Genomic DNA, 16,784 nt, shown 5'->3' on the forward strand with positions numbered 1-16,784 from the left:
GCCTACCAGCTTACCAGGCTGGAAAATACTGAAAATTTCCCTCCAAAAAACCAAAAATATTAAGTGGCCTTCCTAAACTTGTTCTCTTCTTCACTGGTAGAGAAAACACTAAAATCTGTAAACACAGAATTTCACAGAATTACTCTTTTATCAGTAAAAACATCCAGGGAGTTGAACTGTGTCTCATTATTTCAAGAACGTTTCCTTAACTATGGCATCCTGACCTTCTGTGTTGCTTCTTGCCCCAGACCACATTAAACATGGCTTTGAAGAGTCTCTTCAATCTGCTGATATTTTAATAACAATCTATAGTAAATCCCTGATTTTTTCTTGTTCACTCTAGTGCTTTCTTCCTCCTCCTACTGTCCTGCTTCCCCCATTAAAAATAGTAAATCAAATAGAATCCAAATAACAACATCAGGAATGTTAGATATGGGAATACTGTTGCAATCCAACCCAGAGAGACTTTCAAAATTGTTTGTAGTCTGCACAAAAATCTTATCCACTACCTTTCTCTAATAACATTAAAAGTATTGCCACAGGCATGTTTTATTCTGTTTTGTACAGAGCAGTTGTGTTTGTTCTAATTCCAGACTGGTCCATGCGAAGAACAGGCCTTGAAGGAAGCTCCTATCGAGTCATGAAAAGCATGCAACCTGTAAGGTCATAAAGAATTTAGTATATAATTTTAATTTGTACTAAGAATTTTTTGAGAATTAAAAAACTCAAATCTAACAGATTAAGAAATTTAAAGTATTTTTAAAAAGTTTTTTTGTGATAATTATAGTTTCCTCTGAAGTTCATTGAATAGTTAAAACCTGTGTATAATGGTCTGTCATCTTCTGAAATGATTGCATTCTGGTTACTTGATATGCCTCCAAAGAGAAGGAGGTCCCATCTTTTACTCTTAAACTAGGTAGGCTTTTCCAAAACAGAAATAGACACAAGAAACCAACATAACTCAGATCTTCAGATTCCAGATGGCACGTGAAGTGCTGTCAGCTAAGAAAATCCAGATGGAAATCTGACCTGTGAGACACCAGGAAAATCTGAAAAACTTCTCAGAAGCCATGTTGACTAACAGTAGGTTCAGTTGCTTAAGCCTTCTGAATACAGGAAAATGTGAACTCTGATGTTCATTTTCTACAGATGACTGCCATTTCCCAAGCTGGCATTTATTTCCTCTATTGACATGTTTTTTACCAACGCAATCACATTTCCTCTCCAGTATTTCTTATACTCTTCTGTATCCATAGTATTCTGGAGAGGTAGATTTGTAAGGTGAAAACAAAGTTGGTTTAAGAATTGTATTACGAATTTTCCTGGCTAAAATTGCCAGCACAAGTGCCAATGTGTAGTGAACTGAGGGAGAGATTTTGCAGTGAGGGAGAGATCTTGCAGTGCTTGTTGGAAATCCACTTCTGGACAGGCATTCGCTAAATTTAAAACATGACTGGCTGCTGCCCCATGCATCCCATTAGGCAGCACAAGGCTCAGATGGATTAGGAACCTCAGATAGATTAACCACCTTAAATTGAGATAGTTGCATATGCCATCACCAGCTCCCTGATTCAGATTCTCCTTCCTTCCCCAGCTATCAGTGGATAATAATTTTTCTTCATTTAACTACATAATTGATATCAGTCTATTTTTTTTTCAATTTATCAAGCTATTATTATTATTCCTTTCCTAAAATATATTAATTTTTCATTTCCTGACCTTTAAATAATTCATAAATTTGATTAGTTTACTGCCTGCTTTCAATTATTCAGCCTAAGCCTCTATCTGAATCCAAACAGTTGCTAACTGGGGTTTTTTAGGCCCAAGTCATAACTCAGTAGTTCAAGGTGGTTTCAGTCATTATTGATGTTTCACTTGGACTGATATTTTGGCTGGTTGGACTTTTCCATGAAGTAGCTTGACTATTCCTTAGTGTTTATATATTTCCAAAGACTGTTTCATGTAACTGCTAAAACTTCTTGAGTAGACAACATGGTATGTGTAACCTTCTGTTTGTGCCAGATCAGCTAAAAAGAACTAGTTGAACAGCTGGATATTGTTGTGGGAGCAATCTGGTCTAATTAATTGTAATTGCACCTCGTTTGTTTATAGATCATATTCTACTCATTTCCTGCTCAAGCACCTAGGGGAAGACCATTATGATTGCACTGTGATAGTCAGGTCTGTTTTTTCTAGTTCCCCATTCCCCAAGCCCATATGGAGCTGGGCTGCAGATTTAATTGGTGTCTTTTTGGGACTGAAAGAGCACCAGGAACTCAGGATTTCTCCATTGCTAGCAGTGGCCACTTTTCCATGTGTTACTGTCTGTGGTTACTCCTCCATCATGTTTTAGGCATATTCAGTGGTTCTAACTTCGCGAATCTCTTCCTTATCCAGGAATTACTGAAGCTGGCCATTCTAGTTCTACATATTTTTATATGAAGCACCTGCTTAATATGACAAGGTTTTTAGAATTTTTTGTGGTCATATTATAATGAAACATCAGCCCAAGAGGAACTACTTAGAGAGCGGTCTTGCTGGCTTTGCTGACTTTACCTGAAAATTTGAATGCAGATTTACTCTCCTCCCCCCCCACCTTAAAATTAATTCTTAGTCAGAAATTCATAGGCACGTAGTAGTTATGGACATCACTGACAATAAACACCACCACTGAATAATGCATTTATAATCCCAGAAGTGAGGATATAATCTGTCCTCACTTTTGAGTTGAAGATGAGATCACATATGAACAGGACACTAACACATACTCCAGCTAACATGTTTTTCCTTAAAAAAATTATATGAATACAGAAATTATGGGTAGAAATGTAAAAATGAACTGGTTTTTAGCAAGGCAATTAGCAGTGTATTGAAATAAAAATCAGAGTAGACCCACTGGAGGCACCCATCAGCTGCCAGCTGATGAGATGGATCCAGACATGTATCTGGTCAGCCTTAATGGTATTCTTCACTAATAAAAAAAAAAAAAAGAAAAAAAAAAGATCAATTAAATACATAACATATTTTTTCTTAAAAGAAAGGAAGTCAGAAAAGTTAGAGTAGCCTACTTTTTTGTGTATTTCTCAGATACCAGGACGATTTCCAGGAGCATGGCACAAATCAACATGCTTTTCCATGATCAGCACATTTGCTGAAACTCAAGCTTGCTAATAATGCAGCAATATTAAGCACCAAAATATAAACAAAATCACAAAGCAGCCTTTTTTTTTTTTTTTAATACTATGGATTAAAAAAGAATGTGCTGTAAGCCATAAAGTTAAATTGCAGTTTTGATGTAGCATAACGATTTTAGAACATGGTTATCTTACTTGAGAAAGTACAAATGCTGTAGCACTCTAACAGGAGTACAGTGGCTGATTTAGCTTAGAACAATGTGGAAAATATAAACAACAGCAAATGTTTAAATAGTGAAAAAATGTGAATATACTAGTAAAAGCTTCTGGGTGTCCATCAGCTCATTGCAATTGTGTAACACTATCACCAGCCATTGCCTGTGCTCCCAGTCTATTCCACAGATAACCTTTTTGAGACAATTGAGCATCAGACAGACATCACATACAGTACGTATTTTGTGCTGGAAGAGTGGCAGATCCTAATTCCCTGCATCACCTGCTGCTCAGGAAGGAGGTAGTATGTGCTGCTTTTCACTTGGACATCATCACTTTTGCTGCAACTCCAAGTTTCCTTGACACAGGCAGAAAACCAGTATGTCTACATTTAAAGCTGAAGTTTACGTCACCAGGAATTTTTCTTTCCCTGAGCTTCAGAAATAATTACTCTGCATCTTTTTGCAAGATTTAAATGTTGTGCATCTAAATAACACAAACACTCATGCAAGGGTTTGCAGCCTGCCACCCTGTTTTCACACTTAAAACACCCTTCAGTTTCTTATATTTATGGGTTCTAAACTGTAATCAGACCTTCATTTAAAGAAAACAACAAAACACTTTATTCAGCCAATTGCCACGTTTGTTGCACTATGGTCATTACTTAGTACGAAATCAATAAATGGCCACTTGTAGAGGGACAGACATAATTCTGCTTGTAGAAGGAAGTGATAGTTTAACAGTACAAACCTTTAGCCCTCTAAAACATGCTTTCAGAGCAAGATGAAGTTTTATATCCCCAACTATTACACCTTTGGAATTGATGTATTTTTAAAAAACAAAAGAAAAGAGAGGGGATAAAAATGAGGGAATTGGGTAAAAAGTGAAACATAATGAGAAATTTTTTGATTATAAGTGTTTGCTTACTTCCTTGCGTACTATGCTGCCTCTGAAAAGCAAGTAGGGAAGCAAAGATAAAAAGGAGGTTTCATCTCTACCCACAATAATGATTCTGTGCAAGCCAGGAAGAAGAAATTACCATGAAACAGATGAAAATCTGCTATGGGATATGTATGCATCCATCCATCTGAACCTATATTCAGTTGGGGGCATTATTTGTAATATAGATACATTTACTAGTTTTAATCAGCTCAGGAAAAATATACATTTCTTTTTAAATTCAAACCTTTTCAATACTGAACAAATAGATTTTGAACATACTGCTCTTTCCTAAGATAGTACATAGAATAAAATAAAATATCCTAAATCAAGCTTTCGTAGAAGCCATCTGCCATTGGAAAAGGTACTGACTTCCAAATGCTGCCAAGATTTACATGTAGTTAAGTAAGAATGATGAACATCAGTTACATGACAGTAGTTGCAAATAATGACATTGTTTCTGATTCTTAGTTTGGTCATCTACTGCATCATTGCCATGACCAGCTCTCTCATTTAGTGGTAATGCAACACAATTAATCAAACCATGGCAGCACAACATTTGATTTAAACAGAAAACCAGCATTTTCCTGATCACCCATCCAATGAATCCTGAGGAGATGATATATTTCATACTGGCTCTTTTCCTGTTTGCAATGGTGTGAGCACAGTCTTGCATTCTAAAAATAAATGCAGTAATACTCTAAAAATGGATCTAATTATTAGACCCAAAGAATTGCATCACAGGGTTTAGCTCAAGTGTGACACTGAGAAGGTAACAAAGAAAAGAAAACTCATCGGATTAGATCCCCATGAAGCACAGGAGCTGAAAGGTCTAATGCCTCAATTATTAGGCATGATGCTCAATATGAAGTTAGAAAATAAACCAAGGGATGAGAAAAAAAAGAAGTGACATTTTGTGTCCCAGGTATACCCCCAAATTCATGTTGGACACCTGGAAGGGGATTCTTGCCATTAATCTGGTAAAAAGGACATTTAAAACCTCCATTATATACATGAAAATTTAGTATTAGAGATTTCCAGTTAAATGATTGCAAAGTGATGGCAGAAGCATGTTCTGAAACTGACACCCCAATATTAGCTGAAAAAATACTTCTGCAACCATTCTCTGTGTTGGAAGAAGTTCCTCTATCCAGAGCCATTTATTGAGAAAACACACATGATCTAATAGGACATCATCTGATCAAAGCTGGATACCTGACTTTGGAGTATGAGAATCATAAACTTGCTTACGGTCTATCTGGTCTGCAAACACTTCCCCATAGATCATCCAGTAAGGCATGTAAAAAATGTTTTTCGCCAGCTTCCACGAAGGCTCCTCATTGGGGAAGAGAATTGCCTGTCTTGCCACACCAAAGCTCATCAGAACCACCAACATGATGATGACAAAGTACATCATGTCTATCATCTGAATGCAATGACAGGAAAAAGGAGAGAAAGAGAGAGAAAGGGTAAGAATTAGAGGAACTTATTTATCCATATTGCTACTATTATGTGTTGCAAAACCAGAAAAAGTCTGTGAATCTTAGAAACAGAATTTTCAAAAACAAACTTTGAAAAGCCTTTCTCATGTACACATGAAAAATTTATTTTTCAAAGGAGTCAAGTGGTATTATTGTGTCCTTGGTTTTACTCAGTGTCACTTTTAAGAACAGTTCAGATGTTATGAATAGGCTTGAAAATACAAAGTACCATTTGGTCACATCAATTGCATCAACAAGAATACATAGGTTCACTGGAATCAGCAGCCTGCTCTGGACAAGGGTCATGAGATGATGTATTGTTTATAGGCACCAAGTGGCAACAGTACATAAGCAAAAGGACTGACATGGATAATTTTCTTCACTGGTAGTCATTATCTTGGAGCAAAGGGAGCTGCAACTAACATACGGAGGAATGGGTGGCAGAACAGCCTGTTGCTGCAACATAAGGGACACCATGGTGGTAACCAGTGAGGAAGGAAAGCTGGCTGGGCTAAAAATCCGCTTGGTGGGGGAGTCTGACAAATACCATATTAAAAAACCCCCAAGTACATAACAGACAGTGAACTCTGCTCTTCTCCACTGTTGAGGGCCTCATTAGCATATGCTCAAGATTAATTAGTGCTTGCAAACAGCACCCACCCATTCAAAATATTTCCAAAAAATGTGGGACAGCAGTCCTACAAGATGCTGAATAGATCTGAAGATTAGAAGCAGCACTGTTCTAGAAAAGGTTCTTAAGGGAGAAGAACAATGGGCATCAGGCAGGTACAGCAGAAATAACCCAAAGTGAATGTGTAAACCCCTGGTAAAGCCCCTTTAAAACTTATAGACTTGCCATGTCTTTAGAATTGTTACAACTCTGCTGTTTTTCACAGTTCTGGGCATAACTTTTGTCCCTAGCCAAAGATCAAGTTAAGAATCGTCTAAACCTTATGAGTTTTACTGCCTCCAGTCTCTGGATTTTCCGGCTCAGCTGAATTCAGCCTTCCTTGTAAAGAGAGGTGTGAAACCAACCTGCACCTCAGCTGGTGGCCTTATGGGACCTACCTGCAGCAGATGAATCTGGCACTGCTGCAGGGGTTCTTCAATTCTAAAGCAACCTGAGGTCAAGGTAATGCTGGGAAAGTATGCACCGGAGAAAACAGTGTTACACGGTAGCAAAGAGAAAAAGGTATGCTCTTGTTTAGTGAAAGAAGCTGTAGGAGAAAGGAACCAGCTGAGCAGGGGTCAGATGAGAGAGGACCAGGGAGACAGAAAGAAGGAACCGAGAACAAATGAAAAAAAAAGCAGGGAAAAACAAAAGCCTTGAGATTCACAAAAAAGCAGGAAAGAAAGAAAAAACCTTGGGGACATGAGTGAGGAAAAGAAACACTTTAAATAATTTAAACCCAGTGAAGTCAATCATCATAATTCCTATTTAATTCAGGGCATTATTCTCTCAAAAATATTCCCTCAAGAAGAGGAATTCCAGATCATTCTACTTCAGAAAGCATCCTGAAATGGGAAAGCTGAATATGAATGTTTACTTCTCACTGGTTTTAGGGAATAAACCTAGAGGTGAAACCTCATTCCTCCTTTTTTGTCTGATCAAACTTTGTTTCAGATGGCAATGTGTAACTCGATATGACGTGATGTAATAGCTATTTTAAAATGTCATGCAAACAAATAAACAAAATTAGTATTTTGAGGCAATTAAAGACAATGTGTTAAATGTTTCAATAGTTTTTGATCAGGAATCACATAGGTGTGAGTTCATGTTGTAAGAAATAAAATTTTAAGTGTTGCCGTCTACTCAAGATGCACATTACTTTTCTCCTCCTTCAGTTAGGTGTCTTCTAAACTCTCTTTAACTTGTCTGAAATACAATAAAATACATGGATAAGTTTCCACTGACTTTAATGAGCATTGTATCAGGTCCTTTGGCCTGTGGTGTCAAATTACAATTGTTGTTTTAGCAAGGCAATGGCTATTTCAATCATTCTGAAGAACTCATGAGTCACCCTAAAAAAGTGATAAGCCACAATTTTTTAGGGGTAAAATTTAATGAAGAAGTTGGCTGTATTTTGGCTTCTGTATTTGCAGAAAGGCTAAGAAAATGCAGATATTTCCACACATTAAAGTAACTGGTGTATCTCTGACTCTCTTGACACTCCAGTAATTTAATTTCAATCCTGAAATTTCCTAAAGGAAATTAAATCTATCCCTATGCAGAAATCAGAAAAGTAAAACCATATTGTGTGACTGAAATGAGTAGATAATAATACACTTGGCCATTTAGTTTCCTCCTTGTATCTTCATCTTTGCTTAACCTATTGCATTTAAACTACTCAAGCCCATTCCTGTTCCTTGCTTAATTTCACTTGCATATTTGATTAGAGTGGCCAGAGGTAAAACTTACAGCTATTTTGTTGACTGTAGTTTAGAGGAAGGTGATGGGAAAGCTCCTCAACACTGGAAAGACAGAAAAAGCCATCCTTTTCTTCATGAGTCTAAAACTTACAATAGACCCCAAGAAAAAGGTCCCAGGCATTAAATATGGCCTGTTGAGGACCTCAGCCATTCTGATGTATTTTGTAGAAATATGTATAACCAACTTGATGTCCTTCACAGAGCTGAACTGAACTTTCAACAATTTGGAAGACAGAATGCAAGGAGATAGAGAGACATGTGATTTAAACAAAAATACACAAGGGAGCCCGTGGAACAGACTGGAGTCAGCAGGTGCAACTGCCAGGGTGTGCATGAGTTGGTCATGGGTTGCACAAGAGAGTAAGCTGGCCAGAAAACAGATGTGAGAGGCTGATCTCTGTAACTCAAACCAGTCGTGCATTGCATGTCTGTACAAAGGGGATGGATCAGAGTAGCTTAAAGTGCAAGGAAACTCGGACAAATGATGAAAACCAAGCAACAGGAAGGCACAAAATAGAATTTTCCTCCTTTAACAGCTTCCCAGAGCTTCAGAACAATTTGGCAGCTAAAAGCAACACCTTTTAATGCAGGTACTGAGCCCACAGATGCCAGTGATTTTCCTGTATTTGTTTTCCACAAAAAGTGGAGTAAGGTTTGATTTTTCGTACATATGTGAAAGTGACAAATGAATGAAAATGTTATTAATTTCAATCACTTCCTTTCTGCATGATCCTGAAGAAAAATAAACCACTGTTTATACTGCTGGTGGAGTTGGGCTTCGATAAGCCACCCTTAACACTGACTGCTAGAAGATTCTTATACATGGCCCCTCTGTTATTGAACTGTTGCTCATACGGCCTGTGTTAGCACCACAGTTCTGATACTTTTAGTGCATGTAGCTGTGAAAAATAAAGCAGAGTAGAAGGATAGTTGTTTTTCAGAAGTTTTATCACTGTGTATTGTGTAAGCCCCAGTGACCACCCTTTGGTCTGTATTTCTTTCTCTGGTCCTGCTGTATTTTACAGTAACTTCCAACAAGAACTGTTGAGTATTTTCACTCTGAAGCTCTGCAAAACCTCATGTCAACCTCCTATAGGGTTTCTTGAAGGGAGGGCACTTCAAAATCTCTTTTCCAGGACATAACTCTACTATCACTTTCATGTTTTCCCTCAATCTCTGCCCCTCACTTTTTTCCCCCACTAAACTGTTCTTTCTTTGTCAAACCCATCACTATGGGCTTGCAGTAGAAAGCCATTAAATTGAGAAGATGAGACAATGGTTCCCTGTTGGGTAACTGGAGGTATATTCTGCATTTCAGTTTTATATGTTCACTGAGCCTGTTGTGACTAATGTAATATCAAGGACATACTGTAGTTCATGAACTCATGCATCATACCCCTTTTCTTTAAGGACTATCATAAGATAAATACAACAGACAGCCCATCTGGACTTCTGATTATTGTCACGTAGCAAACAGACAGCAGTAGTATTTCATCTACAGGAGTTAATATTCACTTTACTTTTTTTACTTAAAGCCAGCTTCAAGGGGCTTTAATCTATTTAGAAAGCTCCAAATCTTAAACCTCAAAATGCATGAAACAGACATGATTTACACAGGAAAAGCTGGATACTGCATGTAAAACATGAACACATGTATTAGCTACATGTGCAGATATCCAAATATCAGGGACCTGTGCACATGCATCTACCAAATCCAGCCATTTTATTTAACTGAAACAAGCAAAATGCTGCTTAAATGCAACATTTCAATTGAAACGTGAAAATTAAAAATTGAAAAGTCAAAAGTCAAGCACATGGAAGCAAATGACTCTTGATTTTCTCGTGCATGCATTTACTATTGCATGAACTATTAATATTCCTACTATGGTGTGTACAGTTGATGTACCCAGGAGGCCACAGAGGTTGCACTTAGCAAACAGATTTCTCATCTCACAGGGACACGCCTGAACTTAAATGATGGAAGAGCATGTAAATGTGGGTCAAACTACAGAGGGGTCAGTCTTAACCATAACCATTATAGTTTTGAACACACCATGACTATTACAACACATTGACAGTCTCAGGGTACTACACACCTGAACATTTTTTTTTTTAACCTTAACAAATCATCTTCCTTTATAATCACCAAATCTCCTTTGCACCTTCAGCAAATGAAGCACAGAGGGGTGTAGGGTGGCTCTGCTGCTGAACAGTGATCTCAGATGTATCACAAATGATACATCATCTAACAGAACAGGAAAAATCTAATCCTCGATTCTGGAAGTATTCAATAAAGCGTTGATTTCTAGTCCACATCAAAACACCAATGTGTAAAAAAAATACAGGTAAATCTGCAGCAATGCCATTGGCTAAGGACACTTAGCCAAGAACATGCTGTCAAACAGAAGGGGCTTTCCAGCTCCTCGTACCATTTTCCCGATCATCATGACGTAGGGCCCCAGGTACTTGTTCACGCCGAAGATGTCCAGCAGCCGGATGTACCAGTAGATGATGTTGACGCAGTAGATCACGCGCCCGTCGCTCCGCAGGGGCAGGTCCTGCAGACGGAGCACCATCCCAACGGAGAACAGCAGGATAGCTATCAGGTCGGTAACGTTCCAGTACTCCTGGAGCCAAACTTTGACTTTTTGCAGCAGTTTCCCTGGCTCCGACATGAGGATCTGAATGACAGAGGAAATGGCAAGGAACTGAGCAGTCTTAAAGTTGAAGAAATCTATAGTAAACAGACAGATGTAGGCCACAAAGGCTAAAAATAAAGCTGACAGATGATTATCATCCAAATATCTCAGGTACTCTCAGGTTTTTTTCCCAAAAAATCTTCAATTTCAACCATTCTTAAAATGTGTCCATGTGCAAGATACTTTAAAGGACAAAGCAGACACTCAGTCTAAAATCCTCATGAAATCAGAAGAAATATATGTATGTATTTCTGTTTTTCAAATGTATTAACTCTACTTAGAGTCTTGGAACAGAGGTCAAAATACAGAAAGATTTTTTTTAATCATAAAGTTCACATATAAAGAAGCTGTAGTTTTAAAGAAAATTATATTAATAAAGTAAGTATCAAATGACCAAGAAATAATTAATAATCATAAACCCCTGCATTAGAAATTTAATACAGAGAGATAGTAGATAATACTTGGGCTTGCTTTTGGAAATTAAATTCCACAGCCAAGAATAAAAGTCACAAAAATAAATAATCTTACCTTATGAATTTATTGTCATTCTCCTTACAAGATTGTTTGTGAAGTGTGATTGTTGTCCCAAACTACTTTTAAAACTATTATTCAAGTGATCTCCATGATTAAGTCCTACCTTTTACTGAGTTAACAAGCTATTTGTTTTAATTTTCTATTTTTAGGCCAAGAACACTTGAGAAAACTCATATAGTTCCTCAAAAATGAATGTCATTCTTGTAATTTGTTTTCAGAACAAATTTTAGGCTCATTTGTGAACAATTCCAACATCTGCTTAGACATCAATTGTGACAAAAGCTCTTGGTAAACTTTTGTGGAAAGGACAGTTCAGGATGAATGATTAGACAAAAACCAGCTCACACAACTCCTGTCTGCAGCCTCCCAACTGCTGAGCCAGCAGTGCATTGCCTGCATCAGTGTTGTGGATTCCTAATGTGGCTACTGCCACTGCTTTCCTTTCTTTTCTCCTTAATGACATATACTCATGGGACACTCAAGTATGTCTTTTTCTCTGTTAATTTCTAAAGTAGCATTTACCACACAGTGTCAGAAAGATGTCTTTGAAACTTAAGTGTTACAAGTCCATTTTTAGTCTAGTCCTCCAGAGCACTGGCATCAGGATGTACAAACATAACTGGTAACAGATTCAGCCCAGGGGTACAAATGTGCAATTTCAGCCGAGGTCAATGGGACTTGCATTCACTCACATTAGGGCTGAACTGGGCCTCTGGTGTCACTGTGGAATAAATGCACCTTTGGCTAAGTGAAAGAGGACAGCATTAGGTGGGAGAGACTATGAGGGGCAGGGTTAAGAGAGCCACTTCACTCATTTTATAAACTGAGTGCTACCATAAATGCTCTGTCTCTGCTCTATGCATCTGCTTTGTGCACTATTGCTTGACAAATTAACAGAAATTTTCAAGCGTCACATTTTAAGGAATTTAGCAGACCTTTAAGACTTGTCAGAAGATCACCTTGTACTTGTGAATGCTATTAAATGAGTATCACACTGAAATTTAAACACAGAAATTTTGTGGGAGAAGAAGGAAAGAAGGAAAAAAAGAAGGAAGGAAAGAAAGGACAGAAAGAAAGAAAGAAGGAAAGAAGTAAAGAAAGAGAGAAAGAAAGAAAGAGAAAAAGAAAGACAGGAAGAAGAAGAAAGAGAAACAGCTAATTCTAAAATTAAAGAAGATAGATATTTTTTCCTGCTTTTTGTAACAATCCATCTTCCTTTCTAAAAAACAAAGTGAATTTTATGATAAGCTCATTCATAAAAAACATACCCTGAGAAAAATAGTAAAAACAGATATTAAAATGAAAAAAAAAAAATCTCTAAACCCATGTTTATCACTTTTTTATTCTTTCTTTGCTGGGGAGACTTTACCTCTCTCATCTTCTCTATTCCCAGAGTGAAAATGTATGAGATGACAATCCACTCCTGAATAGATGGCCAGCGATCCATCTTCACCAACACAATGTAGTTGAACAGCATCAAGTAGCCTATGTAGGCCAGCTGTAAAACAAACAAACAAACAAACATCAATTGTGACTACCTGTACAACTGAGCTAGTCTCTTGAATATGAGTTGATATCTCTGATTCTACCAGGGTTTCGCAGACAAAAGAACAATAAAACTGTCCTGGATTGTCTGAGAAAACTCACATAAAGTCACATGCTCTATGGAATCTGCAAAATACATGCACATGTGTCCAGCCATATCTATCTCCTCAAAAATCTTTATTAATGCAGATCCCTTGGATCAACCCACAGTGACAGCAATTCTAATACCACTGTGTCAACTACCCAATTCAGTAAGCTGTGTGAAGATTTCTCCCTCACCTGCTTCTAAAAGCATTTAATCCTCTAACAACTCTCCTTTGTGTTTCCCACCACCACCTCCATTCAACTAAATGGGCTGAGTCTGGCATTCTGAGCCCAGACTTTAGGTATTATTAGAGGTCTTCTTACTCAGTGTAGGACTGGCCTAACCTCTGGCATGTTTCCTTCCCAGAACACTGCTACTCCTACTCATACTGCTGCAGCAAGGAGCCAGGCATACCCATCCATTCATTTGCCTTAAATTTTTTTGCAATTTTTAAAGTGTGAATGTTTTTGTTTTCCTTCCTAATATATTCACATTCCAGGCTAATTTTTGATCCAGAGGAAAGTGTGAATTAAGTTTTTAATTTCTTTTTCTTGCATGTAATTAAATAGTCTGTCAAAGAAATCCAGGTCAGGCAAGTTGCATCATCAAGTTCATAAAGTTCAGAGAAACTCCAGTTTCTCTGGAGCTTGGGCTGTAGCAAGGATTCCACTCTAGTTCATGGCAGCCAGAATCCAACCACTTGTCTACTTTGCCTTTAAAACAGCAGCCCTATAAGAAAATGCATCTTAAGGCTAAATATAAGTCAGAGAAAAGATGACTCAGTTCTATGCATGAACATTTAGTCATTGTGATAGAAAGCTGTAATACATACACCTATATTTGAATTCAGTTTTTATCTCTCAACTGTCTGTTATTCACTGTTGCGTACATGGGATGTGAGCTGAAACAACCACAAAGGGCCTTGAGACTTTTGGGTAGGTTTATTTCAATTTCTTGCACATCACAGAATATTGTTTGTAGTTGTATTGTGTTTGTTAGAGAACGTCACTTTCACTCTTTATAAAAGCCATAGGATTCTGGATTTTGTTCCAGTAGCTGGCTGAGGACACTCAAGAGAATTTTTTCCATTGGCTGTAACTATCAGTATAGAGAACCAGCCAGCTGAAGCACTACTTCTTGTCTGCATAAAACAGAGGAGGAAATGATCTCATTTGTCTTTCAGTTTGTGAGGGATGATGGATTGCAATGCACAGGTCTGGAGGCTGCTCTTCCCTTACCACTCCTAAAGGAAATGGAGAGCAATGTTGATGCAGACTAACACTTAAGGTGACACTGGAGTCAGGAGAACCTCTGTCTGAGGCAGGTAGAACTGATACACACCTCCCTAGTGGAAATAGCACCTTCTAACATAGAGCAAAAATCCAAGGGATATTGTTACTTAGCACTCCTCTTAGACCTTATTAATTTCTAATTATCAGGAAATCAACTTTGATCTGCTTCAGCAGCCTTTGGTGAGCACTTGCCGGCAGTAGAGCATAAGAATAAGGACACGGAGATTACAAAAGTGACAGAAACTACAAGAATCTAACTGTAACTATGGGGTTTGGATCTTCCTGGTTTTCTCTTGAAATGCTGGCTTTTTTTGATTTTGGTAGGTTTTCTTATGGCAATTCAAACTTACTCAAAACTGCAAAATGATTTTGCTTGACAAAATAATCTTGACTTGTGAGTAAAATGATACTGAAAAGTCTCCATTTTAACCCAAGAAACAAGCTCGTCAGATAGTGAATGACACCCTCCTTCTCCCTCCCCACACTTGTAACTTGCTCTCACCTTCCAGGAGGCTATAACTGATCCAACACTGTGGTCAAACTTCAGTTTAGCTGTTCATGCTGGTACTCAAGATTCTTTAAAAGTGCTACTACAGAAGTAGCTGAACCCAGCTTTTTCTTGCTTTTACCTGGCTTGACAAAGAGTTAGGAGCTGCCATTGTCACCTTGGAGGGCAGTACCAGACAAAACTAAGGAAAGAAGTGCCTACTAAGAAGTTTCAAGGGTGGATTTCACCTGGCCCTCCTATGGACGCAGTCCATTCTATAGAAAATACTGGAACACTCATTGTGATAGAGGACAAACCTGGAAATTTTACCAACAGGTAAATGCTTCAAGGAGATCACTCTCCTCTTTCCTGATTTATTGCAATAATTAAATGATCATCAACTGAAGTGGTCCCAAAATGCAAACTTAGGGCAATGCTCTTTTGATGTTGACTTTTACTAGGGGCTCAATTCCTCCAGAGCTTTTCTTTTCAGAAGAGGTAGAAAGATGGCCTCTTACTTCCTGTTAATATCTCAGTTAATGCTAGTTGTAGAGATGCCTAAAGATTCTGCTTTTTATGTATTTTTTATATATTTGTAGATTTTTAGACTACTATTAAATAGTTATATAGTTCCTAGCATTTTTGCTATGCTTTCTCTTAGATTTTAGAGTGGTCAGTTAATCTTCTAACACATTCCTGAAATACTGTTTAGTCTTATTCTTCAGAATAAGAAGCCTGACGAGGAGCAAGCTTCTGTTTTCCAATCAGAACCTGAGGAGATGCAATATGAAATGGGGCAAAGAAGCTCTAGACCAACTCCAGGGGGAGAGTACCCAGGGAAAATAACCTAACCAACTGCTCTTCTAATTGGACAATATTTGTTAGTTAGGCTAATTTGTCAAACTTATAAAAATTGTAGAAATTCGATGCCATGTAAGCACACCACCACCAGGAAACCTGGAAGCTTCCAATAAAGGTCTACTTTTTATGTTACTATTTTAACACTGTTGCAAGAGTTTTCCTCTTTTGATATTAGGGCAGTGGGAGTAGGCAACAGCAGGAGGAGATCATCCGCTTCTGCTCAAGTAATCTGTGGGGCGAAACATTTGCATCATGGTTTCCAATGCAATGAAACAGAACAGAGTAGCTGAGTTTTGAAATTGCTGCCTGTCTACAGAGAAAGGCTGAAGCTGGTGGGGAGTTGTTTGTTGGTTTGTGTTGGCTTTTTGGGGTTTTTTTTTGTTTGGTTTGTTTGGGGATTTTTTTTTTTTTTGACAAAGTTGTCTAATGTCTGCTGAGCCAAATATTACTTACTCAAATATCTCATTTAACTCAGTCTTGTGTATTTGAAGAATGAACATGAATACAGCTATATAGTAATAGAGATAGGTAAGTGCAGAATATTCAAATTGTTTTAAGTGGTATACAATAGCCATAGGACTTTTAACTTGCATTTCTTTTGCATTCCACAGTCCATTTCATGGACAGTGTCTGTGTATCTGCAAAATTGCCATAGGTTGTGCAGTTTTAACCCTTTTCTGAAACTTGTTTTGCTTTTAGTCTCCAGGAGTTCTCAATATACAAAACAGGTCAAGCATGGCAGCCAGAATTCACCTTAACTTGCTCTCCAGCTCCAGTGCATCCAAGATTCAGTTTTAATAAATGATCTTGATTGAGGTCTGCCTTAGGACATAAAACTGTAGGAACAAGTCTAAATGGAAATGGAATATTGATTTCTCTCCCCAATTTAAAAATTGAACTAACAGGGAAAGCCAGAATACTTCTTTCGATTTGCAGTGAAAACACTTCGCTGTTTGTGCATAATACACATTGCAATTGATAATGAGACTAGGCTGCAGATGAGTAGTTTCTGGATTTAGGGGCTTGATTAATGTTCAGTGGCCACCGAGTTGTGCAATAAGTTGCTCCAAGATGTTAAACTACC

The 16,784-nt window shown here is 37.8% G+C and overlaps 1 protein-coding gene across 1 annotated transcript in view; it reads right to left on the reverse strand.

The window, feature by feature from the left end:
- TRPM3 (transient receptor potential cation channel subfamily M member 3) overlaps window positions 1–16,784 on the reverse strand; it is a 265,094-nt gene that overhangs the window by 15,968 nt on the left and 232,342 nt on the right. The window contains exons 19-21 of the mRNA XM_066340019.1: window positions 12,800–12,928; window positions 10,627–10,878; window positions 5,538–5,712 (exon numbers count right to left, since the gene is read on the reverse strand). Coding sequence (XP_066196116.1) covers window positions 5,538–5,712; window positions 10,627–10,878; window positions 12,800–12,928 — 556 coding nt within the window. The remainder of the gene's footprint in view (window positions 1–5,537; window positions 5,713–10,626; window positions 10,879–12,799; window positions 12,929–16,784) is intronic.

Source organism: Sylvia atricapilla, chromosome Z, assembly GCF_009819655.1.
Source record: "Sylvia atricapilla isolate bSylAtr1 chromosome Z, bSylAtr1.pri, whole genome shotgun sequence".
Lineage (NCBI taxonomy): Eukaryota > Metazoa > Chordata > Aves > Passeriformes > Sylviidae > Sylvia > Sylvia atricapilla.